General features: G+C 47.2%; 1 protein-coding gene across 4 annotated transcripts in view; it reads left to right on the forward strand.

The window, feature by feature from the left end:
* The window catches only part of Jaml (junction adhesion molecule like), a 28,452-nt gene that overhangs the window by 556 nt on the left and 2,785 nt on the right, over nucleotides 1-25,111 (forward strand). Inside the window, exons 1-10 of one of the 4 annotated variants that reach the window (XM_087905606.1) lie at nucleotides 1-187; nucleotides 2,829-2,927; nucleotides 4,265-4,327; nucleotides 7,149-7,312; nucleotides 8,532-8,757; nucleotides 14,100-14,212; nucleotides 18,071-18,317; nucleotides 21,096-21,246; nucleotides 23,896-23,956; nucleotides 24,903-24,986. In XM_087905606.1, coding sequence (XP_087761732.1) covers nucleotides 4,285-4,327; nucleotides 7,149-7,312; nucleotides 8,532-8,757; nucleotides 14,100-14,212; nucleotides 18,071-18,317; nucleotides 21,096-21,246; nucleotides 23,896-23,956; nucleotides 24,903-24,986 — 1,089 coding nt within the window. In that variant the 5' untranslated portion in view covers nucleotides 1-187; nucleotides 2,829-2,927; nucleotides 4,265-4,284. Of the gene's footprint in view, nucleotides 188-2,488; nucleotides 2,513-2,828; nucleotides 2,928-4,264; nucleotides 4,328-6,561; nucleotides 6,847-7,148; nucleotides 7,313-8,531; nucleotides 8,758-14,099; nucleotides 14,213-18,070; nucleotides 18,318-21,095; nucleotides 21,247-23,895; nucleotides 23,957-24,902; nucleotides 24,987-25,111 lie in introns of those variants that run through there. The other 3 variants (XM_087905607.1, XM_087905605.1, XM_087905608.1) reach the window with 3 other exon arrangements.

Genomic DNA, 25,111 nt, shown 5'->3' on the forward strand with positions numbered 1-25,111 from the left:
CCAGACCTCCAGAAAGACAGCCGCAAGCTGGGTTAGGACTAGCTACATGCTGGTCTGGAGGGAGTGGGAGATGGTTCCCAAGGTCCCATCTGAGTAGCATGTAGTATAGGTTGTGTTTCAAAAGCCACAGAGAGCCCCGTCTGTATTGCATGATCTCAGGAGGAGAAGCAAGGGCATATTTTAAGAGGTTCGTATCTCAGAGTGGTCGTGAGGACTCGTGTATGTCTGAATTTCTGAGGCTCCAAAGGTACACAGGAGCAGATGGGGGTTGGGGGCGCATAGCATCACAGTGGGGTGAGGCGTGAGTGAGGGTACACAGGACAGATGGGGGTCGGAGGGGCGTAGCATCACGGTGGGGTGAGGCGTGAGTGAGACTGCTACACAGCTGTCTGTATTTCTTTGTTACTGTAGTCTTTGTTACTACCGGGGCAAACTGGCTAGGAGACAGCACCCTGCTCTTCCACTGTCCTGCAATAGTGTAGTAATATGTAAATGAATATTGTAACCCCGATGGTTACACACACCCTAGGACAGATAGGAGATATTTGCCAGGAGCTATTGTGAAAAAGCCGTGATCTTGGGTCCAAATGCTCGACCAGCATGGAAATAACTGGCTCTGTGGCATTGAAACCTACAGCTGAGCTGCGTCAGTGGCTGGAAAGGGAACAGGGGAGAGATGGGAGTTTAAACAAGGCCTATCGGCAAGGTGCTTCTGAATGTGCTAGCTGGCTGGAGTTTTAAAAGCCAAGATTAATTGTGTGTAGAATTTAGAAGTTTGGTAATTGTATATGTTTCAAATATCTATGTGTATATATATATGTGTGTGTATGTATATATGTATGTGTTGTGTATTAAATAACATTTTAGTTGACAACACATAGACAGTGGTCCTATAGGGTCATACAGCCTAGTGGCGTTATAGCCATCTTAGTTTGTAGAAGCATACTCTCGGATGCTCACATAATGGAATTTCCTGATGATACATTGCCCCTCCCTAAGTGATGTGTGATGATGATGATGTGTGAGGGTATAAAAAATAGAATTTGTGAATGTTGGCCACCTACCCAGGAAACTGAAACTTGACCAGAGGATTCTTGGTAAGTTCCTAAGGTGTTATGAGCTTGTTCGAGAAGCTGTAAACTGAGGGTTTCCTCATCATCCCGGCGCTGGAACTGTAGTGGTTCATAGGCACCCTGTAGCCTCTTGGAGCTTAGAGCCTGGGGAGTGGTAGGAAGAGCAAATATTTAATCCGATGAGCACCCCAACAAATAGATGATTGTAAGTTGTGACAAAGGCCCCAAGAGAATTATAAGGAGTGCCATAAAGGTGTGGCTAGGTGGTCTGTGCTAGCATGGGCAGCTGAGGAGAGGCTTTCCTGAGGAAAGGAGATTTAACCTGACATCTGGAAGATGAATCAAAAGGAGCTAAGGGCATGTACGATGTATGCGAAGGTACGCACACTGAGGTTTGGAAGAACATTCCAATGGGAGTAGGGCAGATTAATCTTGTCTCCCCAAAGACAGCACAGGGAACGAACACACTAAAATGTCAGCCGCCCTGACCGGTGTGGAGAGACACTTCCACATGATGGTACAAGCTGGGGCTGAAAGATCCAGAATGCCAGGGGTTGAAGTTAGACTGTGCCAATCTACTGGGTTTTTAGGCAAAACATACCACTGGCTTGTACCTCAGTTTCCCCATCTGCAAAACATTTCATGGTTGTGGCGAAGACTGAGTTCATATGTAAACCACTCTGACAGTCCCTGGCCTCACAGCTTTCTGTTTATTATATCAATTCTTAATTTTTGGTGTAGTTGCCTATCAACTAGAAAAAAGAAAAAACAAATCTAAGCCTATAATGTTAAAGTTGAGTTCCAGGGGGTTGAGCCTGGAAAATAACTTTTTTTTAAAATTTAAATTCAATTCTCTTTCTTCTAGAAGCGTCACTTTTCTCTCCAGTCCACACAGAACACTATCACTGCACTGGAGTATTTGAGATTGAAAATGGGTATTTTTTTTTAATCCATCACACTGTACGTTTCCTAGAACTGGTTTGAAGAAGGCAGGGTGTGGCTCTGCACGAGTAAGTCGGTCCTTTTCAAGTTACTTGTTCCCTCGTAGAATCGTGTCAAGGGGTTGCAGGATGCCTTGAAGCTGATTTCAAGGTAACGATAACATTGCTGGTGACAAACATTCATTTGACATGCTCCCAGCAGTTTGTAGATCCTGTAGAACAGTGTTGGAGCACAAATACAAACAAGACATACATGACCCTGTCCTTGAGAGTGTAGAGACTTCAGTAGGCATTGGTGACAGACATGCAAATTAGCCATTACTCCTCTGAATGACTGGTGCTCTCTTGGGGGAATCCTGTGAGAGCTGAGAGCTGTTTGCTCAGCAGCGAACGGGACTCAGTATCTCCCTAGAAGGTGGCAGGGATCTTGGATGTCTGGATGTGATGGGCAAAGGATAAAACATGCTACAAGGAAAGCCTGTTATGACCACCAGTTGTGTATGTGTCGGGGGAGGTGGTTGGCACGGAGCAGGTCTGTGTTTTCCATAGAGGGACTTCTGTTGGACTCCTAACAGAACTGGGGCAGTGTGTGCATTGTCCACTGCTCAGAAATTCTAGTTCATTGTGACTGATGGTTTACCGTTCCTACAAAGGTAGGAACTCAGAGCCCAACGTCTCTAAAGTCACAGGCTGCTCTCTATCTGGCTCTTGAGTTCTAGAAAATGGGATCCTGTCTAGTGATGCTTCCTCTTTTTCAAAGCACTATTATCTGTGTGATCATATCTGATTCTTGCATTGTCATCCTGTGCTGTAGGTGAGGAAGCTAAGGTATACTGAGTCAAGGAAGACCTAGGGAAGGAATCTCCTTGAGCAGCTTCCATTTTCCAAGTGGCTTTTGTTGATTGGAATACAGGTAAGGCGTCTTTTTGGCAACCACTTAAAAATACATTTTATAAATTTTATTTTTAGAATTATGTGTATGTGTGTAAGTTTGAGTGGAGGTATATGCACATGAGGGCGGGTACCCTTGGAGGTCAGAGGTACCAGACATCCCTGGAGCTAGAATTGCAGGCAGCCGTGAGCCACCAGATGTGAGACTGAGAAGCAAACTCATCCCCTATAAGAACAGTACGTGCTCTTAAACTGCTGAGCCATCTCTCCAGTTCCAGGTGGCTGCATTTTAGAAAGGAAATGACCAGGGCCAGACATTCCAGCAGAGCTAACTGGAGTCCCCTGCTATTAATGCAGTAAGAGACCTGTCATAGCAGTTCTGAAGTAGAATAGTTCTAGTGGCCGAGCCTTTAGGCGTTGGGGTGGGGGCACAGCTGAGATGGTTGCAGTGATAGGCCTGATCCCCAAGATGGACTGGGTTGTAACTTCTTAATGTTAGGGTCCTTCAGTTTGGCTAAGAACATTTGGGGGCACTTTGTATAGAAGCACAGTGAGTCATTTTCCGAGAGCTGGTGGATGTCATGAGATTAATAGCGCAAATGTAACAAAGACATTAGACATGCTTTTACATGTTCAACTCAATTCTTAATTCTAACCGCACTGTCCTGCTTTAAAAGGTTGGAAAAAAAAGTCTTTCTTGTGGTGTCTTTGCATTTTAAATTTGATAAGTAGTGTCTTGAAGGTTTAACGTTTGCCCTTTGTGATCCGAGGCAATGACTCTCTTAGTGGGGCGATTGCTAGGCAGGTGTAATGACCGAATACAAACCATCGACCTGAACCGTCTTTACATGTGTCCCGGCAGCGATTCCCGTTCAGCGGGAGGGGCAGGTTAAAGTTGAGGCTACAGTTCCTGTATTGCTTGGTTTGTGTGAAGCGTCCAGGCTGTGGAATATCTAGGGCGGTTGTCTCAAAGGACTCAATTGCCCTTTTCGTTTGGAAAAGTGACTTTCATTTGACCTTCCCTTCCGGCCAACCTGATGCAGAGCCCAAGTGTCTCTCCAAGCATCACTTGGTTTTGTTTTGCTGTATCCATCCTCAACACCTTGACGCTGTCTTGTTCACGCATACTCTCGCCCTTCCCTCCCAACACTGTTCCTCATTTGTAACGTGTTCCTCATATGTAACGTGTTCCTCATATGTAACGTGCACCAGAGCTTTGTCGCCTGTGCTCAGTGCTGTGCCAGTGCCTCAGACAGAACCTGGCCACGCTGGCCCTGGCCCCCATTGGTGCTCACTGTGGGTTTGGTCAGTTAGCAATGCTCTCTGTACACAATTCTCTGCTTTCTCTTTTACCTTAAGATTGAAAACTTGGAAGCAGCATGTTTCGCCTCCTGAAGCTGATTGTGATCTCAGTGATTCTGGGTAAGTGGAAGCCAGAGACTGCGAACAATATCGGAATGCTTGTTTGTCTCACACCCGTAACTTTTGGGGGGCATTTATGTATTTGTGCTGTGCTGTGAGGAAGGGCATGCGGATGTCAGAGACAAATTGCAGAAGCTGGTCCTTTCCTCTGTGTGATTTCCTGGACTTGAACTCGGGTCTTCAGGCTTTGTGGCAAGTGCCCTTACCCACTGAGCCCTCTTGCCAGCCCCAGTCTCATCGCTTTAAAAGCCAAATTTTATGTGTGTTTAATTTCTTTTGATTTGTATGATACAGAAACACTGAGCTGGAACCTCTTGGTGAAACCACTGTTTTAGAAGCAGGTGGTTGGTTCTTCTTGCCTTCTTCCGTTTCTATTGGGCACAGAATGCCTTTGGGCACTTCCAGGCTGTTCCAGAGCGTACTCCTATGAAAGGAAGTTTCTCTATGGCATTCCTACAGTTTACGTGGTGTCTGTCAGTTACAGCTCATCTCAGATATGGAAGGAAAATTACCAAAGAGAAATGGAGGGGCCATTTGCTTTGTCTCTGTGCCTCAGCCTGACAGACGCTTTTATGGTTTCTAAACACAGGGAACTCTTTCCGAATTGTAGTTGTTTTCTTTGCCTGGAACTCTCTGTTCTCCCCACTTTTACCCCTCCCCCTAGCCCCTCACCCCAGCAGTCTTGCTCAAGCCTTCCGGATTCCACAAACTTCCCCTGAGTTTTACTTCCTTCTGGGAAGCCTGCTTTGGCCCCGGTAGACGGGGAGGGAATCTCCTTTTCAGTCCTTGCCCGGGTGCCCAGGGCAGCCCCTGTTGCTTGTCTCTACTTCCTTCTTTTCTCTTTCACTTTTCTGCCTATATCTCGTTCCTTATTCCATGGAAAGAGATCTGTGGGGAGAAGAAATTAATTTGGTGTTTTGCTTTCTTATTTACTAATTTAATTTGTAACCAGGGTCTTTCCATGTGAATGACCATGAGGCTATGATTGCTCCCGGGTGTGTTGAAGAGAAGGTTTTTATTGTAGATACAAGGAAGAGTACAGCCAGGGGCATCTGGAAGAGTCGAGACTAAACATGGCTGGCAAAATAGACCAGGCCATGAGAGAAGAGAGAGGTGGAGAGAATGAGAAAGGAAGAGGAGAGAGAGAGGGTCAAGAGAAGGGGTCAGGAGCAAAGAGCAGAGGACCAAGCAAGGAACCAAGAGAGAGAGAAGAACCAAGAGGTCAAACAAGCAGAGAGGACAAAGACAGCATGTGGCCAAAATGCCTGGGTTCTATAGGAACCAGAAGCTGTAGAGAGAGAAGGGAAGCTCAGGGGCTAGAGAGGCTTAGGGCAGTGAGGGCTGTGTGTTGGAGGGGCTGAGAGGATCCAGGACTCTGCAACAGGTACTTGCGATGCTGAGAGGACCTGGTCAGTGTGCACTTCGGAGTGTTAATTAGGCACCACGGTGAGCTATTTGTCTGGGGATTCTTTGGGGCTTGACACTGTGTAGCCCAGGGTGGCCTTGAACGCAGCATCTTCTTTTCTCGACCTCCTGAGTGTTGGGATCACGGCCATGCATCACCATGCCCAACTCTTCGTTATTATTCATTATTTTACTTATTTAAGTGGAGGCACAAGTCTGGAGGTCAGAAGACAGCTTGCAGGAATTGATTCGTGCACCATGTGGGTCTGGGGGATTGAACTGAGGTCATCAGGCTTGGTGGCATCTCACTGACCTCTTCATATTTTTGAGCTATGGACAGTGAACTTGACCCAACAAAATAAACAAAAGGGCTGCCTTTGCTCAATTCCAGGTGGCATAGAACACACACACTCTCACTCACTCACACACACGCACACACGCATACTCAGTTTTTCCTTGGGGAAAATTCCAAATAGTCACTGGAGCCGGTATGATTTCTTTCAAAATATCTCTATCCAAAGGGCTGAGAGTTTGTATGTTCTTTTCCGTCCTCCCCACTGTGTGAGCCTGCCGTTGGCCAGGAAGTTCTTGCTTTCCTCAGGGGAGACAGCTTGGATGGAAAGCCTGGCACCATTCCTGTTCATTCCCATATGGGTTCACTTGGCTCTTCTCTGATACGAACTGGGCAGCATCTAAATTTGCCTCTCGATTCTGTTGCCAGAGGATATCTCATGAAAACGGAAATGTCCTTGCCATGGTTTTCTCTTGTAGTGAAATTCTGTGAGCGACACACAGATGAGGGAATCTGTGTCCGCAAATGCCTCTTAAAGGGCAGAGTTGAAGGCGAAGCTGGAGGAAGGCGGAGGAGGGCGAGCACAGAGGACATTCAAAGGGAAAGCTGTGCTCCGTTCTGGCCTACTTAGCTGTAGGAAGACTCAGCCAGCAAATGCAGAGATAAGCTTTTCATGGAGGGATTAAATAAAGGGGAACAGAGGAGGAAAACAAAACAGGGAGTGAGAGGATCCGTCAGATAGGGAACCCGCGAGCTCACGCACTAGAAAGAGCCCACTTCCTGTTCAACGCTGTTAGGCACAGTGTGCGCAGAGCTAAGAGAAGTGAGTAAGGGGATGTGGATTTCAGATTCCCTTTCATTGGAAAGGCAGGGCAGAGGAAATGTAGAAAATGGGAAGGAACCAGCGAGGCCAAGGGAACCAGCTAGCTCTTCCTGCGGTTTGAAGGTTGCAGAATCTTTCAGACTTGAACCATGTTTGTAAGCAGAGGACAGATCTCCTTTGCCATCTGGTTTGAGTGAGGGGCCTCCAAGTGCTTAGACCATGCTGGATTGTGGGTGGAGGGGAAATGGATACAGTATATATAGAGAGATCTGAATTCTTTTGTAATGTCTTCTTCCCTTTAGCCCCAGTAGGTGATTCTCAGGGCCTGTCTGACACGGCTGTATCGTTCCCTAAGCTGAGAGTGCATGTGGGTGATTCAGCTTTCATGGGATGTGTTGTCCAGAGCGCAGACAAGAAACACGTGGTCAAAGTAGACTGGATACTCTCAAAAGGGGAACGTGCTGAGGTAAGGAGCCGGCCTGATGGTGTCAGGATGGGAGTGGGAGAATCAGCCACTGAGTCTTCCAGGTGATGTTGCAAGAACTCTGGGAGGCGTCATCAGTGGGCCTCCTCTCAGCGTAGCTCTCTGGCTGTGTGTCATCAGCAGGGCAGGTTATTCAACCTTGCCTAATTTAGAGCCACCCGCACTGTGAAGAGGAAACATGACCATAATGGTCCCAGTCCTTAACTGGTTCAGGGCCAATGGGAAACACGCGTGGAGTTCTCTGTTTGCAGCCATTGTCTTCTGCCCTACAGTGTAGTAAGGATGGATGTGAGAGGCAATTTCTGTAGTCTAGACAGATGAGCTAGGCATACGAATAATGGGTGTAGGCATCTTTCTGGGCCGGGGACAGGTTCTTTGGGTGATCATGCATTGCTTCTTTGCATTTGCTTGAAGTGCTGGGATTAGCAGCCAGGCAGGGGACTTGCTCTCATGACCTCTGACTGGGAAACTGTCCTCAGCTTCTGTCACAAAGCCCATGGAGAGGTGTGGGTGTCCGGATCATCTGTGAAACGTGACCCGAGTAGTTTGCTGCTAACAATGAAATGCCAGTGTTTGCAAATCGGCGGCTGCTTCTGTAGCTCAGAGCAGATTCGTTGCTACCCTCGCAATGCTATGTTCTCTCAAATTGTACTTCTATTTGCTGTTGTGAAAAGAAGCAGCGCTACGGGGAGTAGAATTAAGAATTCCCCAGAGCTCCCCCACCTCCCAGCTTGTAACCGTTCCTACTGATGACTCCTTTTGTGCTATGACATTGCTGGCTGGTGGAGGGCAGAGTTGAGGGGAGTGGCAACCCGAGCACCAGCAACACCAGCTCATGATACCAAGGAATTAGGTCATATATTTGAATGGCATCTCACCTGCCCTGTCATAAGACAGGAAATGGTTTGGATTTGATATGAGTTCTAATCCCAGAGTGATTATCAGAGAAGGTGTTGCATTTTTCCTTATGAAAATATGGATACTATGTTTCATTTGTCTGTATAGAAAATTAGTCATGGAGCCTTGTACAAGCTAGACAGTTGCCTGGTACATTAGCGTTATTAATATTAATAATATTAGCTGAGTACTTTTTGGTCATTATTATGGTGATAACGTCACTGTCTCCACATAACGGTCTTTTCAATCTAGACTGCCAGGTCTGGCTCCTCTCTTGACTTTCTCCAATGTTTATTCCTCTCAGAGTGAGTATGTACTGTACTATTACTCCAACCTTAGCGTGCCTACGGGGCGCTTCCAGAACCGTTCGCATTTGGTGGGGAACGTCTTACAAAATGACGGCTCCCTCCTGCTCCAAAACGTGCAGGAGGCTGATGAGGGAACCTACACCTGCGAAATCCGCTTCGAGAATGAGAGCAAGGTGTTTAAAAAGTCCGTGGAACTGCTTGTGCTGCCAGAGGAGCCAAAAGGTATGCGACAGTTACTCAAAGAGGGGCCAGAGGGTGACAGGTGGCTCGTGGGAGAGGGAGGGGAACTTATCAGCCTTTAGGCCCCCTTCGCAGAGCCTCTGGGAAGCTTGTCTTGTCCTTTCTGTCTTGGAGGAGGTCACCTCGGCTTGATGAGGCTGAGCCGTGTGCCTAAGGACACCTGTTTGTGACCCACAGAACTGAGACTTGCGCCCTGAGCCTTTTCTTTCTCTGCATTTTCTTTGCTGTGACTGCCATTTCAGTGTGCCAGTTAGGCGCACTGAGCCCTCGTCCATGTCTTGTAGGCTCCTATGTCAGGAGTTCTGGGGCCGAAGGAGGTGAGTAGCTTTCTCTTACTTCTTTGCCTCTCAGCTTCCCGTCTGTAAGTGGAGGGAGTGACGTCAGCAGGTTGGTAGCTTTAGTCCTGTGGCTTGAACCTTGGGGTGTCAGTCACGAGAGGCAAACATGCTCTCACTGAGCTATATTCCCAGTCCTGCTTAGTGGTTTTAAGATTTCCCTTTGGTGGAAACCTGTACTTCTGGAGAATCTCAGACAGAAGGTGAGGACAGGGCGAGGACTAGTGGAAGACCCCCCTCACAGAGGATCCTTCCCCCCCCCCCCCGCCGCTTTCTACCTACAACAACCAAAGTCATCTTCCTTGTTGCTGATCTGTTCATGGCAGTGCTGAGCCAGGCTTTGTTTAAAGTGAGATTCTGCTGCTTTCAAGCAGTCTGCAAGCGACAGTTCAAATTAAGGTACCTGGAGTTGTGGCAGGACAGACATTAAAGTTCTGTCTTCTCTCTGGCCAAGCTCAGAGGATAGCAGCCGAGACTGTAACCCAAAGAGTCGTTAAACCCTAGAGAACTCTCAAGACCAAGCCTCACATGCAGCAGCGGGACCTGGTGGATTGGTCTCGAAGGCAAAGGGTTGGAGGGTCAACCACCTGCTGGAAGGGAAGTCCCCAGAGATGGAGGGCAACAAAGTCATTTTAAATGGCAAAGACCGCTCCTTCCTTAGAGACGGTGACATTCAATAGTGACACATGAAGCCACCAACTCCAAGGATACTCTGAAATCTTTTGTTGTGTGAACAATTTCCACATCTTTTTTTCCTAGTAAATTAATTGTATCCAAACTAATCACATCCAGTGCACATAAAATTTGTTCATCATATCCATATAAACATTCCCAAACAAAATAGGTAAATAAAAAATATTAGAAAACTTCACAACTCTCTCTTTCCTAGCTAAGTGTGGTGGTACATACCTGTAATCTCAGCACTGGAAAGGCTGAAGTTGGTTCCAAGCTGCATAGAAAGTTTGAGACTAGCCTGTCTCAAAACAAACAAACAAACAAAAAACAAAGAGAAAATAATAAACATGCATTCTTTAAGAGTGGGGATAGCAGGAACTAACACAGAGATCCACAACTGCACACAGAGAGAGAGACTGGGGACCACGCAGTCCTAAAAGGGAAGTCATCATCACAGCCCTCGTCTCAAGGCTCAGGGAGCCCTGTGGAAGAGGAGGCAGAAAGATTAGAAGAGCCAGAGGAATGAATGATACCAAAGAAACAGTGTCCTCCAGACCAGCAGGGCCGATGCACACATGAACCCACAGAGACTGTGGAAGTTCACATGGGGCCTGTGCATGTGCAAGCCAGACAGGGTCCACACTCAGAGTTGAGGGTGGGCATGGGCTTTCACTCTTAGCAAAGAAGCTATTTTAATTGATACCAAGGAAAGATCAGTTTTCTCCAATGGAGTCTTACTGGGTATATCCAGCCACACCTCAGGACAGGTCACTTGCTTGGCTAATCAACACAAAACCAACCCAGTGGTATTTGTGTAGACTTTTTGTCTCAGTTTTCTTTGTTGGAGCTCTTTTTTTTTTGTCTTATCAATTTTCTGCTTGTTTGTTTTGATTTTAATTTTTATGATTTTTGTTGTTGTTGTTCTTTGTTTTTTGTTTTTGTTTTTGCTTTTTGTTTTTTTTGAGAGACAGGGTTTTGCTGTATAACAGCCCTGTCCTGGACCTTGCTTTGTGAACCAGAGATCTGCCTGCCTCTTGAGTGCTGGAATTACAGGCGTGTGCCACCACTGCCTGACTGGGGTTTGTTGTTTTGTATGTGATGTTTCTTGTTTTTGTTGTCTGTTTTATTTTGTTTTAAGAGAGGAAGAAGAAGCAAGAACATAGGGTATGTAGAAAGGTGGGAAAGACCTGAGAGAAACTGGGGGAGAGGGAAAGCAGGATCAGAATGTATTGCCTGAGAAAAACGTTCTTCAATTAAAAAACAGGAGTGTGGGCCAGGGGCTGGAGAGATGGTTCAGTGGTTGAGAGCACACACGGTTCTTGTGGAGGACTGGAGTCTGGTTTCCAGCTTACAATGGCTGCAACTCTAGCTCTAGGGGGATCCAGCTCCTCTGGCTTCTTTGGCACCTGCACTCACGTGTACATGCCACCCCCACTATATATACTCATAATTAAAAGAGAATAAAGATGAATCTTTAATGAGCATGGCATGAAGGCTGCTTGCCTGCTGGCGAGGACTATAGACTAGGGCCTCTACTTTCCCATCCTAGTTTCAGTCCTTAGCGACTACACAAACTCCCCTAGCCCTTGCCTTTCCCTCTCATGATGCTAGTCATACCCATACAGTGTGTCTGCCCCACTTGTCTCGGGTTAGGCTCTTTGCCTCTGACAAACCTTTGGCATAGTACTTGGTAGAGTGCAGGCAATCAATACACATTAGTGTAATGGATGGGATTCTCAAATTAGTGTCCCTTGTGTGAGTCCAATTTGTGAGCATGGACTCATTACATTAGGGAGTGGCCTCTGGCACCTCCCCTCGTTTTCCCTACATCTTTTTTTTTTTCTTAATTCCAAAGCTGTGGTCCTCCAGGAAAAGGGAGGAAGTCTGATGTTTGCTTTCCCCTAAGACTCTCCAAGTGAGTCCCTTTTCGACCTTCATTCTCTGCTGTCTTATCTAAACCCTCCTCAAAATGCAGCCCACGAAATGGCTGCCCCTTCCCATTTTGTAGATACAAAGAAGGAGCCAACAGGAGCCAATGGCAAGGGGAAGAAGCCAGGGAAACCGGCTAGACTCACATTAGAGGTGGTCAGAGGCAACCCATATCTCCTTCCCCCTCCAGCCAAAGCAAGCGGATCTAACATTTTGCCTCCTTGTTGGGTGGTCCATGCTACACTTGTTGGTAGGCGTTGTCTTGTTTATGTGGGAGCTCCATGCTGATGGTCACCTGTGACTTTTTGTTGCAAAGTATACCCTCCAGGTTATAATCCTGCAATTCTGCTACTTCAGTGCCCCTGCCCATAGTTCTTAAATATTTTAGGTAAAAACAGCACTAGTTGCTTATTCTTTCGGTCCGGAACCAGACCTTTCTTCTCACGGGTGGGATGTGGTACAGTACACCAGAAAGCCTGGGCTTGTTTTGTTCTCACTTGGACTTAGGTGTGAGTTCTGATTTTTCTCTTTACTGACCATGTGGTTTTGAGTACCTTTCTTTGAGTAAAATAAAGAGCACTACGGTAAGAACCTAAAAACATTATAATAGCTTCGGCTAGGAATACTCTATGGTTGAGTGTGTCTTTAACATATATGAGGCACTGGGTGGGCTCCTACTGAAGGGACTGAACATACATGTTAGCCTGACTAACCGCTGTGCTGCACATAAGATGCCTGGCACATGCTCAGTGCTTTAAAGGGACTCAGAGTGTTCAGTTGTCATTATTGACTTAAAAGCTAACGTTCAGTTCTTAACAGGCTGACGTCATTGAAAGGGAGTTTCCTCTACTGATGTCCTTTGGAGTGGCTTTTCACGGCCTGCAGAAACATTCTCCACTGAGTCTAAGTTCATATTATTTTCTTTTGCTTTCTTCCCACTGTGTAGCTCTCTTACTTGGCAGGAAGTTCATGCTCTCCCAGGGAGGCAGCTGGGATGAAAGCTCTGCTTAGGCTCTACGCTTGTTTGCTCGGGACCTTTGCTTAGCATTCTTTCCAAGGACCTCTGTCTACTTAAGACTTAGGCTTGTGCCTCCCTCTGCGCCAGCCCTCCTTTGCTTTCTTAATCGACTTTGTGGCTGCTTTGTGGAGGGCGGTATGGAAAAGTTAGCAATACTGTTGTACTCCCTTTCTTTTCGGGGACCTCTTAGAATGACTTGTTTAGAGAGAGTGTGGCACAAGCCAGCAGAATGAAGCTCCTACGAGGTGGAAGGCCTGGAGAGCTGGAAGTGGGGGTGGGAGGCATATCAGTTGGGAAAGCAGGGAGGGTTCTGGAGAGGGCAGGATTGAGACAGAGAGGAAATAGTCAAGGGGAGAGCAGCTTCCTCGGCCTGATTTGCAAGGAGTCCCATGACCTGTGTTGAAGCCAGAACTACACCCCAAACAAGTCCTAAAATAGCTTGTAAAATGAGTAGAAGAATTTGAAGAAAGTTACCCATGATTTACTTTACCCCCCACCCCCAGTTCGAAGAACCAGCAAGTTATAGATAAGAGTGGTTTTCTGACTCTTCCTGCTTGTTCTGTGCTGATGATGTTGCTGTTCTTTCATGGACAGAAAGCAGAGTTTTGAGACTTTCTGGACTCCATCTGGACTTTAAATATGAGAGAAATTCTGGAAAGGGGGAAAAAATAAAGGAGTTAAAGGCAAGCAGAAAGAGTTCACTGCCGTGTAAAAACAAAGGGAACCTTAGACTTCGTGTCTGGGGGCAGGGAGAGTGAGTGCATCCTCTTATGCTAGGACATCATGAGGCTTTGAGAGAAGAGGCTCTTGAATATTTTGTCCACATTTGATTGTGACAGTGACATTTTGCTGTTGAGAGTCTTTAGCTAGACTTTATTTATTATCTATTTAGATTTTGTTTGTGGGGTACTTTGTGTGTGTATGTACACATGCGTGTGTGTATTCTTCATATACACAAGGGTGCAGCTGTATTTGTCCTCCTCCATCTCTACCATTTTGTCTTGAGACAGGGTTTCTCACTAAACTGGAAGCTCCATTTTGGGTAGGATGACTGGCCAGAGAGACTCAGGTCTCCCTGCCTCTGCTTCCAAATGCTAAGGTTCCAAAGTGATGTGTCTGCACCCATCTCTGCTCCCAAACTCTAGGGTTCCAAGGCAATGCGTCTGCATCCGTCTCTGCCCCCTAGTGCTGGGATTCCAAGATGATGTGTCTGACTTTTTACAAGGGTTATGGGGATTTGCACTCAGGTTCTTTGGCTTGCAGAATAGGCATTCTTACCCACCGAGTCATCTCCCAGCCCCCAGACTTTATCGTCTAGAAACTCTATTTGTTTATAAGTCTGACTCAGTTTACCATTTTATTCTCAGAGCTCACAGTCCATGTAGGCGATTCAACTGAGATGGGATGTTTTTTCCAGAGCACAAAAATGAAGCATGTGACCAAGGTGGAATGGATGTTCTCTTCCGGAAAGCATGCCACGGTAAGGGAGAGGAAGCCTCATTGTAGAGAGCCCTGGCTGGAGGCAGGGGAGGCAGGGAGAGGAGAATCAGGTATCAGGTACCATGAGGTGAGTGACATTGCAAAGGGCCGGGCATGGTAGTCTTTCAGATCTGACCTCCTGCTTTAGCTAGGCACTTGTCTGGACAAGTTTGGCTTCTTGGTGGGAAATAGGATTTTATTGAAGAAAGGGAGAAGGAATGAGGGAGGAGAAGATGGAAGAGGAGGGGGCAGGAGGAGGAAAAGAGTGTGGAGGGAAGGAGAAGGGAGGTGAGAAAGAAGAGGAAGGTGAAGAGAGGAGGAGGAGGAAGTGTGGGAGGGAAAGGGGAAGGAGGAGGGGAAGGAAGAGGTGATTGCCTAAATGTTCAGGTTTCTTAGACACTGCTGTGCAATGGGACAGGGGAAGCACTTTGTACATGGTATGGCTGCTGCATTTGAGACTCTTCTCTTCACCTCCTCTTCTGTGTACAACCCTTGTCAGAGCAAAGCGAGGTGCTTTTCTTGGCCTAACCCAGAAAGCAATGGGCTAGGCATAAGAAAACAACTACATTCTTGTCCTACTGTGTGCTATTTCTGTAAGCTTTGCCTGCTGCTCCATCACTCACTTTGTGTGATGGAGAGGGTTTTTTTTTTTTTTTCATCTTTATAAACTTTCCAGGGCTTCGTAATGGTAGACCCTTGGGAGCCAGAGTGAAGGATAATTCATAGGAACTGTAAAGCATAAATAGCAAGTTAGTCACTGAACTAACAGATCTCAGCGATGACATGGTGGTGTATTTAGGTATCAAAATGTGTAATGAGGGCTAGCAAGATGGCCCTCACTTGCTACCCAGCTGTATGCCCTGAGTTCAGTCCCTGGGTACCCTAGGATAGAAGGAAGGAACAGAATTTTTCAGGCTGTTCTCTGACTTTTTACATTCACACCATGCTGCTACCCCTCAATAGATAAATGTAATAAAACATGTTATTAGTGATATCTTAGTTGATTTATTGGTAGACATTAAAGTGCAAAGTTTTATAGATGATTTCAGTTTTGTAAATTAAAGTGTGTTCCAGGTAATCTCACTAGCGAAGTCATTCATAGTTACCTTATTCTTGGATGCTATTTGAGGGCATCAAAAAAGGGCAGTGGTGGTGCACGCCTTTAATCCCAGCACTCGGGAGGCAGAGGCAGGCAGATCTCTGTGAGTTCGAGGCTAGCCAACTACAAGAGCTAGTTCCAGGACAGGCTCCAAAGCTACAGAGAAACCCTGCCTCAAACAAATACAAACAAACAAACAAATGAAAGGGTGGTATCGTGGTAGATGGTGGGGGATGATATGAAGCCCTAGGTTCACTCCTAAGGGCTTGTCATGCTTTTAAGTTTTTATTTATTTATTTGCTTTATTTTCTGTGCATGAGTGCTCTCCTTTCACGTGTGCATATGTACCACTGCGTGCCTGGTGTCCATGGAGCGAGGGAAGAAGGTGTCTGACTCCCTGAAACTGGAGAATAGATGGTTGTGAGTCATTGTGTGGGTGCTGGAACCTGAACCTGGGTTCTCTGTCCTGAGATGACTGGACCAGCAGATAGTTCTTATTGTCAGGCTCCTAAGTGGGAGATGGCCTCGAGAGGAAGGTAAAGGAAGATAGGAAAGTTTGGCGTTAGATGCCTAGCACAAGCTCATGGTTCTCACAGCATGGTTCTCACAGTTTACTAAGAAGTGCAGCACCTTATACCGTATTTTTAGAAGAGAACCAGGACAGAGTCATCAGAAACTGTAATGCAATGGGCTGAAGTCAGCAGGAAGCTAATCGGGCAGTGTTGCTCAAGGGGACATTATAGACCGAGCACACATCAGCCCTGGGGCGATAGGGGCATTATAGACCGAGCACACTTCAGTCCTGGGGCTGGTAACCATAGCCTTTTAGAGTGGGAGGAGTTGGGTTCTCAGGATCTGAAGCCACAGCATCCTCAAGGCCCTGGCCCCAGGCCATTCTGGGCTCTGCCAAGCTTGTTCCTGGCTGTAGAGAAGGAGCTCTGTTCCTCCTCTGCACATCAGGGAAAGCCTTAGATCAGCCCAGCCCTCAGCACTGAATTCATCTCTCCAGCCCCCATTGTCATGCATTTCTATGTCATCCAGCATATGATTCACAGCAGAAAGAGGAGCTGGGGGCCAAGTCTCTCTGTTTGTGATTCTGTCTATAACTCATTACCTTCTCTTTCTTTTAGGAAAATAATATCTAGGGCTAGAGAGAACACTTACGTTGGTAGAAAGAACACATGCCTTGTATGCATAAGGCCTTGGTTTCAGTCTTTGCCATGATTGCCCATCACCAAATATCCACACACCTCTGTAAAACATCTCAACATTCATTAATTTAAAGACCTTTCCCTGGCCTGGCGGTGGAGGCATGCGCCTTTAACCCCAGCACTCGGGAGGCAGAGGCAGGCGGATCTCTGTGAGTTCAAGGCCATCCTGGTCTACAGAATGAGTTCCAGGACAGACAGGGCTACACAGAGAAACCCTGTCTTGGAAAAAAACAAAACCAAAACAAAGCCCCTATCCTGATGGAACAGTAACAGTAAAGACGGAGGGGACTCACAGTGAGACAATGGTGAGAAGACTATCTAAAACAAGAAAGAGCCGAAGAACCAGCAGGCAGAGTCTGTGGTTGTTATTCTATGTAGACAGCCAGGGAAGCCACATCAAGGTGGCATTTAGGTAGTGGTCTGAAGAAAGTGAGGTGAGAAGCAGAGGGTTCCAGTTACAGGACTAGCAAGAGCAGTAGCTCTGAGACCAGTATCCAGGAAGTAGCTGGGTGTCTGTGTGACCAGATCTAGTGAAGATGAGCTGAAAATAGATGTGACAGAGGGAAAAGAGATGGGGGCAGATCATATAGGGCCTGTAGGAGAAATGAGGGGCCGGGGGAGGTTTAGAGCAGAGGAAAGACATGCTGAATCTCATCCGCTGAGGGTAGACTGTAGGGAAGTCTGAGTAGGGAGACAGACAGGCAAGAAAGCCCTTGCGGAAGAGATGCCCCTCATAGTGATGAGGTATGCTTGGGCCTGGTGTGACGGCAGCAGGGGAGCTGAGAGGGCTGGTCTGGGATGTGATTTGAGGGCAGAGGGTACAGGACTTTCTAACAAGTTTGATATCTCCATCTCTTTGTATCTCTCTGTCTCTGCTTCTCTGTATCCATCTCTGTGTGTGTCTCTCTGTCTCCATCACACACACTCTCTCTCTCTCTTCTGGAAAAGAGATGAGTGAAATAATTTTACTTTATATTCTTATTCTCTGTCTCTCTCTGTCTCTCTGTCTCTGTCTCTCTCTCTCTGTCTCCCTCTCTCTCTGTCTCTCTCTGTGTCTTTGTCTCTCTCTGTATCTCTGTCTCTATGTGTGACTCTGTCTCTGTCTCCGTCTATCTCTGTTTCTCTGTCTCCGTCTTTCTCAGCTTTATCTCTGATGCTGGGGGTTGAACTCAGGATTTCACATATACTAGGCGAGCACTTTGCTGCAGGATTATAACCTTTTCCATCTTTTTACTCTCTATTTGGAGACAGAGTCTGGCTAAACTACCCACTTGAACCTGTTATCCTCTGGCCTCAGCCTCCTAAGTAGCTAGGGTTACAGGCCAGAGTCACCAACCCCTTCTAAACCATTTCTTCCGATGGAAAAGTTGTGGTTTGGTGTTGCTCTCACCAGAGCACATGTGTTTGCACACGTGCATGTGAACAAGACTTTGTGTTATCTAACACTCACTCTTCCTGCCCTCACATGGCAGGGCCTTGTCAGCTCTGAGGTCTCCCCCACCACACACCCTACAGTCTTCCAACCTCATGCTTTTGACCTTTCCTTTAGGAGGAAGTTGTCTTGCGCTATGACTTCAACATGCCTCGTGGGCACTCCCAGAGCCAAGGCCGCTTCCAAAACCGTGTAAACCTGATGGGCAACATCTCCAACAACGATGGCTCTATCATGTTTCAAACAGTGAAGCTGTCTGACCAAGGGGCCTACACCTGTCGCATCTACCTGGGGAATCTGGAGTCCAGGAAAACCATTGTGTTGCGTGTGATCCAGGAAGAACCTCGAAGTATCCAACATTTGGGTAGGGGTGATGCGTGACAGCAAGGTCATGTCTGGAGTGAGTCAGGGAGGCCCTGGGCATGCCCAGTGAAAGGAGGCGTTGCCCCCAGGGGCTGGCCTTGGACTTGTACAGCCCCAAAGGTGATGCCTCCACCAACCCGGCTCACCAGATGCCTGGGTTCACCTTGCCCTAGTTCTTCCGGGTATTAGGCATGAAAAAGGGCACTAACATGGTGAACACCAAATCTCTGCCAAACCTCACTTGTGGCCGGTGTGGTCTACTGCTGTAAAGGCATGGGAGCTCAGAGGTGGAGCAGTGGAGTGGGGATCCCGAGTCGTGTTTGCTTGACTCTGAGGGAATCGCACATACTCGTGAAGGGAGAGGGTCCTAAGCTGTAAGAGACAGCAAGCAACGGAGAGGAAACAGGAAGGTTCCAGAATGAGAAATGGAGGGGTTTCTGATGAAAGGCAAGCAGTGTGCCCTGACGAGAATAAAGGTTTAATCATGAGGCAGTTGTGGGAGGTGAAGGTTAAATCATAACTCAGTTAGCAGCCAGGATGTGGCCTGTGGACTTTGCCTCTCACTTGGGCCTGAAGCAGCTGGCTGTGGTTGGCTAAGAGTAGGGGGAGATGACTAGAAAGGGAAGTACCGCAGTGTCTCAGGCCAGAGGCTCTTCAAGAAGTTTCTTCACCCCTGTGTGTGCTCCATTCTCATGAACCTTCCTTCCATTCCACAGAAAAAAACACACCAACGTGGGGAGTGGGGGCTCGCCTCCTTCTGAGACCACGCCACCCACAGACATGTCTGTACCTGCCCCCATTCTTATCTCACACACCATCCTGAGGCAAACGGGCTCCTTCCTGCCCTGGGTGCAGCTCGTCCTGTGCATCACCCGCCTCTCTGCTGGGGAGTCTCTAGGCGTGGATCTTTGAGCATGTGCTTTCTGCCGTTCTCCCCACTCATGTCCAACTCCATTCCTTCTCCTGCCGGTGCCCCACTTCAGCTCTCAACCAAAGATTCTGTTTCTCTGCAGGCTCATGTTACCAGGTCTGAACTTCTGTCACCAGTGGCATGCGAGTCCCCCACCCCCAGCCTTCCCCAGCACAGTGATAGTAGATGCTGCCTTTCTACATTCTAGACATTCTAGATTGGACACAATTAGATTGGCACAAATGTTTGTAAACAGCCATATGTATCCCTTGATAGCTGAGGAAATTTTGTTCCAGGACTTTCTCCTCCCTTGAAAACACCAAAATCTGTGGGTGCTTAAACTCCTTCTATAAAAATGCCATATTGAAAAACAGTATTTGTTTATTAAAAACACATAGCCTCCTGTATATGCAAAATCACCTCTAGATTACTGATACTACCTAATATAAGTAATTGCTGCCCCATATTGCTTAGGGAGTGGCAAGAGAAAAGGTCTTCACATGTTCAACACAGATAATAGTTCTTCAGTTGGTTGACTCCAAGCATGCGGACACATGGAGATGAGGGCTGGTTTTGTGTGTGTTTGGGGAAACAGGGGTTATTATATGCATGTATATATTTCAACTCCACACCAGATTTCTACAGATCCTTCATATATACATGGCTCTCCCTCATCCCATCTTCCCGACATTGGTGAATGCCACCACCCTGGATACGGTTATGTAACTGACACCAGGGAGTGGCTTTGGTCCTTCCCTTTCCTAATCTAGCAGATGAGTAAGTCATGTCATTTCTATGACTGATTTTGAGGCAGTCTTCTTTCCTGGCCTTCACCAGCCTTAGTTCTGGCTGCCTTCTCCTCTGTTTGAGGCCTTCGGTCTCTAGCCAGTCTCTGCTCTCGTCCTTAGCTAGGGCCTTTTTCTAAATCATGGGTTAGCACATTCCATCCCACCACGTATAGATACACCTAGCATTGACTTCTCTGGGACCTGTAGCAAAAGAGCCAGCCACTTTGCTGAGGCGATAAAGCTCCTTCCTGACTGGGTCGCCATTGTTTCCCCAGCCTCAATTCCTAACATACCCTCGACTTGAGCCTTTGATTGCACTTGTGGAGCTGTTGGGCCCCAAGGCTCTGTGCAGACCTCTTCTTGGCCTCCCTCCATATTATCAGCACCCCAACAAACTGAACGCTTCTTTTCAAACTCACATTAAAGTTTAACACTTGCTGGCCAAGGTCTCTTCCCATGCTTTTCACAGAATTGAGCACCCCCTTCTCCGTGCCCTTCTGTTCCCCCTACCCACAGACACCTATCTGTTTTCGTGTGTGTCTCCCTCCTTGGAGGCAGGAACTGGCCATCAGTTGTCTTTGTCAGCATCCTCAATGTCTAGAGATCTCTGATGCCAAAGAAATGCTGATATATGTCTTCAGAGCTAAATGAAGGGTATTTATACCAGTGGAAACGCTCTGGAGGCCCCAGTTAGCATTGTGACTATACGTCTGGGTATTATAGCATAGAGTCTATCTGAAACAATCATTTGCCCATGAAAATGTCAGTGGCTTTGAAAATGCCTGTTATTTCTAGTCATCTGGTAAACCAAGTTTTAACAGAGAATTACTGATGTTAAAAGGATGATCTAGCACAGGTGAAGGCAGCTGCTTCTCCTGCCTAGTTTAACCCACACTTTAGGGCTAAACAAGGGGGTTGGACTGGCTCTTAGTCTAATAGGGATGATGTCCCTGTATCCTGATATGGGATGCAGTCTGGCCTTCTCTTTCTGCTTCCTGACCTGGGTGTGCTATTTGGCATATTGGGGCTCTCTGCTCTTCTAGAATACTGAGACCCTCTCGATACTTTCTTCATTCCCAAGGGTCGATTTCAACAACTCCTCGACCTAAGACCCATCAGCCGGTGACCCTGAATGGGAATCAGCTGGTGATAATTGTGGGGATCGTCTGCGCCACGCTCTTGCTGCTCCCTGTTTTGATACTCATTGTGAAGAAAACCCAGTGGAATAAGAGGTATATGACCATCCCCACCCCTTCAGTCGGGAGGTCAAGTGTGTAGTCTGCCTCTAAGTGAAAGGGGAAGAATAGCCATACCGTTCTAATTTGAGCCTGATCTTGTCTAATCCAAAGTGGAAGAGAGTGCCAGTGCCCTGTGATGTTACCCTGATTGTTATATTTGATGTCATTGTAGGTGGCCCTGCCCCCTTTGCTCAACACACTTCAGAAAGGCTTGGGCATCACTATACCATGCTCATTCTCCTTACTGTTATATAAAGAGTACCAACTCTCTCACAAATGGGGCTTTGAGTGGAACACAATTCAGATACAGACCTCATGCAAGAGCTGTAATCGTACTTATGGACTTGCTTAAGAGAAGTTATGAACTGGGGAGGAGAGGGAGACAGGAAGTCCCTATGTAGCCCAGGCTGGCTTTGAACTCATGGTCCTCTTCTCTGACTCAGCCTCTCACTTGCAGGCACTGCAGGCTTGTACCACTATGCCTGCCTTGACATGCGTTAAAGGGCTGGATTTCGTCACTAGCTCCCCCAGACTCTTAGAAATGCCCGAATTCCAGGATGCTCGTATTCTCTGACTGCTGGCAGCTTCATGCTACTCTGTTTACAGAAGATTAAAGAAACATGTAGGCAGTTTAAGCTAACACTCCAGCTGAAATCACAGCCATGGAAAGACCCATAAAGACCAAGGAATGTTGGCTCTTTTCTCTCTTACAGTGCTGGGGATTGGACCCAGAATCTTGTATATTCTAGACAAACTTTCTACCACCAAGTCACACACACCACCTCTGGCCTCACAACGCTGTTGTCGGAGTGACTTTTCTCAGGGATGTGTAGATTCTAACGCTAGCAACTGAGCATGCTCAGGTGCACCACCGCTCTCAGAGCTGTCTGATTTGGCATTGAACTTGCTTGGCACCTCTAAGGGTCAAGATGCACCAGGCATGCATTTGAGCGTAAGACTGAGAGCCAGACAAGTTCCACTCCCAGTGTATGTCCATACTGTGGGCCTCAGTGTCATGGAAAATCATTCTAAAGTGCTACCACTATCTGAGATTCCCGCCTCAATACTGTCACTGCAACTTTGCTGCTCATAAAAATCTGGCATCATTGTGAGTACGGTATCTTTCAGGAAAGCACTGATGGAATTGCCTTCCATTGAATAGACCATCACACACATGCCAGCGTGTGTGGGATGGTAGCCAAGAAGACTGAAAGGGAAAATGCGCAGTGTGATCTCGATTGTATAGAAAGGGAGTAATACAGCGTTCATGCCAGGAACCTATACACTGGATATGTTTTGTCTGGGAGTCTCCTTAGCCTGTTATTGACAGGGGTTCTGAAGCATTATCAGACATTGACGATAATGATCCTGTCTGCTAATGGAACCACTTGGAAACCTCAACTTCCAGCTGTATAATTTTGTAGTATTTGGTTTATTTAACAGTGAGAATATGTAACTTTACAGTCATATGATAAAAGCATTTTCACTTGAGACAAACATGGTTTATTTTTCAAATAAATATCTGCCTTTTTCAAAAATATCTGCCTTTGATCAAAACAAGAAAAATAAAAAGGTACATTTTGTGAAAAACACACGAGACAGCTGGCCGAGAGATCAAAGTCAAGGGCTTGATCAGGCAAGGGTCGGAGCACACAGCCTGGGGAGTGCTGGGCGGTTTAGCTTGGTCGTCACTGGGGAGGCCACCGACCTGGGAAATGTGGTCTTGCTGGGTGGGTGCTGCTCCCTGGGGCTTCCAGTTCTCAGCACCGAGAGCAAGATAGTGAAGTCAAATGCATGGGCTCTCTCTATTCAGTAATTTAAAATTGTATTACCTTCTTTGTTCACACTTCTCTCCCATTCCCTCCCCTCCACTCTTCTTCTCCCCTCTCTTCTTTATAAAATGAGGTCTCTTGGGCCAGTGAGATGTGCTGAGATCAGCTCCCAGAATCCATATGAAAAGTCAGATACATGGCTTGCATTTGTAATCCCAGCTTTCCCATTGGTGGGATGAGATGTGGAGACAGGAGAGGCACCTGGAAGCTAGCCGGTCAGTTTGCCTGGCACAGGTTGAGGGAGTAGAAACAGCAAGAGAGACTGTCTCCACAAGGTGGGAAGAGAGAACAGAACATCGAAAGTTGTCCTCTGACCTCCATAACACATGCTGTAACTTAACTTGAGTGTGCTCACACTCACTGACACACCAACACTAGTGATGATGCTGATACTCATAATAGTAATCATGAATTTAAAATGGGGTCTTCACATGCAGCCCAGGCTGGACTTGAACTCCTGGTTCCATGCTTCAGGAGTAGCTGGGGCTTCAAGATGCCACTGTGCCCAACTATCCTCTACCTCCCACTCTGGGATGGAGGTGAGAATGAAAACAGAGGTGATGTCACGTTTCAGCCTCAGCTATGCCCAGAGCAGCTTCCCACTTCCTACCAGAAGAGAAGAGAAGAGATGTGTGTATTTAGTTCCTCCCAAGGGGCTCTCCATAAAGTGATGTAAAGGCCCTTTGTGACGACGTGGTGTCCCACTGGATGCAAAAGATCCATCTAGTGTAGGGCCTTTCTAGGTATACTTAAATCAGTGTACCTCATGAGGTGCAGAGTGTTAATTCTATGTACTTTTCATCTCTTACAGTTCAGTGAGTTCTGTGGCCTCCTTGAAGAGCCTCGAGAGCAAAGAGAAGACGAACCCAGAGGTGAGAGGATAATTTGCTCTGAGGGGGACACAAATGGACGCACACTCCAGCAAGAAACACTGGGAAGTGGAGTGTGGAGGCCATCCATCACTGGGGAATGGTGTCTTACTCATTAGTCTCAGCTCCCAGCTCACAGACCACATCTCTGTGCACAGTAGTGGCTTAGGAAGCCTTTATCACTGCTGTGGAGGAACGGGCTGAGGCAGTAGCCTGGGCCAGATCAACCCTGGGCAGCAGAAAAGACCCTGAACCTGGAATCAGAAAGCTCTGCTACCTTCATGAGCTAAGGAGTTAATGATTAAGAGGAAGTGTGTTTAAGAACCTTTAGAGGGGATCAAGAATGGCTTCCCCCTCCATAGTGCTTTGAAGTGGAATTATAAATAGGAACTGAGAGAATAATTTTCCTGAGCTCCTATATTCTCACCCTCCCTTCCCCGCTTTCTCTTCTAATCCCTTCCACCTTTTACCTTTTAGACACACCTCTATGATCAGCTTTCTGAGTTTTGGGTTGCTTTTCTTCCGAGAGTGGGATTTTTGTTCAACCCGTTCCAGTCCTTGAAAGCCTGAGAATGAATCACTTTCCTACGGGTGACACGGTGGTGCATCCCGATCCTCAGACCTCAGAACTGCCAGATGATAACAGTAGCTGATAGGGACTGCCGTCTTGCCCCGACTAATCAGAAGGGTTATTCTGCAGGATGGGGTCCCCCCCCCCTGCCAAGTCAGTGCTTAGAGATGCAAAGGTGTTTGGTTTTGAGACTGGCGTCCTTCCCTGTGAGTTAATTCAGGAAGACTGAAGTCGGGATTACCATCATTGATAACAATTCTTTGGCTCTCCGCGACCCCCTGGATTTGGTGGCTTTGGTAGCTGTCACCCTGTGAACAGGAGTAGGTGGGTCCCTTTCCCGGATGACCCTTAAGAATTTTGTTTTCCCACCCACCCCAGAAACATGTCTACTCCTCAATAAGCACGTGGGAGACGATGGAGGAAGGACCACGTGGACAATCAGAGGCCACCTACATGACCATGGTGAGGACTATTGGGGGCCCTGCCTGGATCAGGTTTCTGGAGAGGGGGCAGGTGTCGGGAAGGGGAGCTCAGGCTCTGGGAGTCAGGAATGGGTAGGCCACCTGAAGAGGTTGTTTGCAGAGGGC

This window comes from Myodes glareolus, chromosome 4 (assembly GCF_982192425.1).
Source record: "Myodes glareolus chromosome 4, mMyoGla1.1, whole genome shotgun sequence".
NCBI lineage: Eukaryota > Metazoa > Chordata > Mammalia > Rodentia > Cricetidae > Myodes > Myodes glareolus.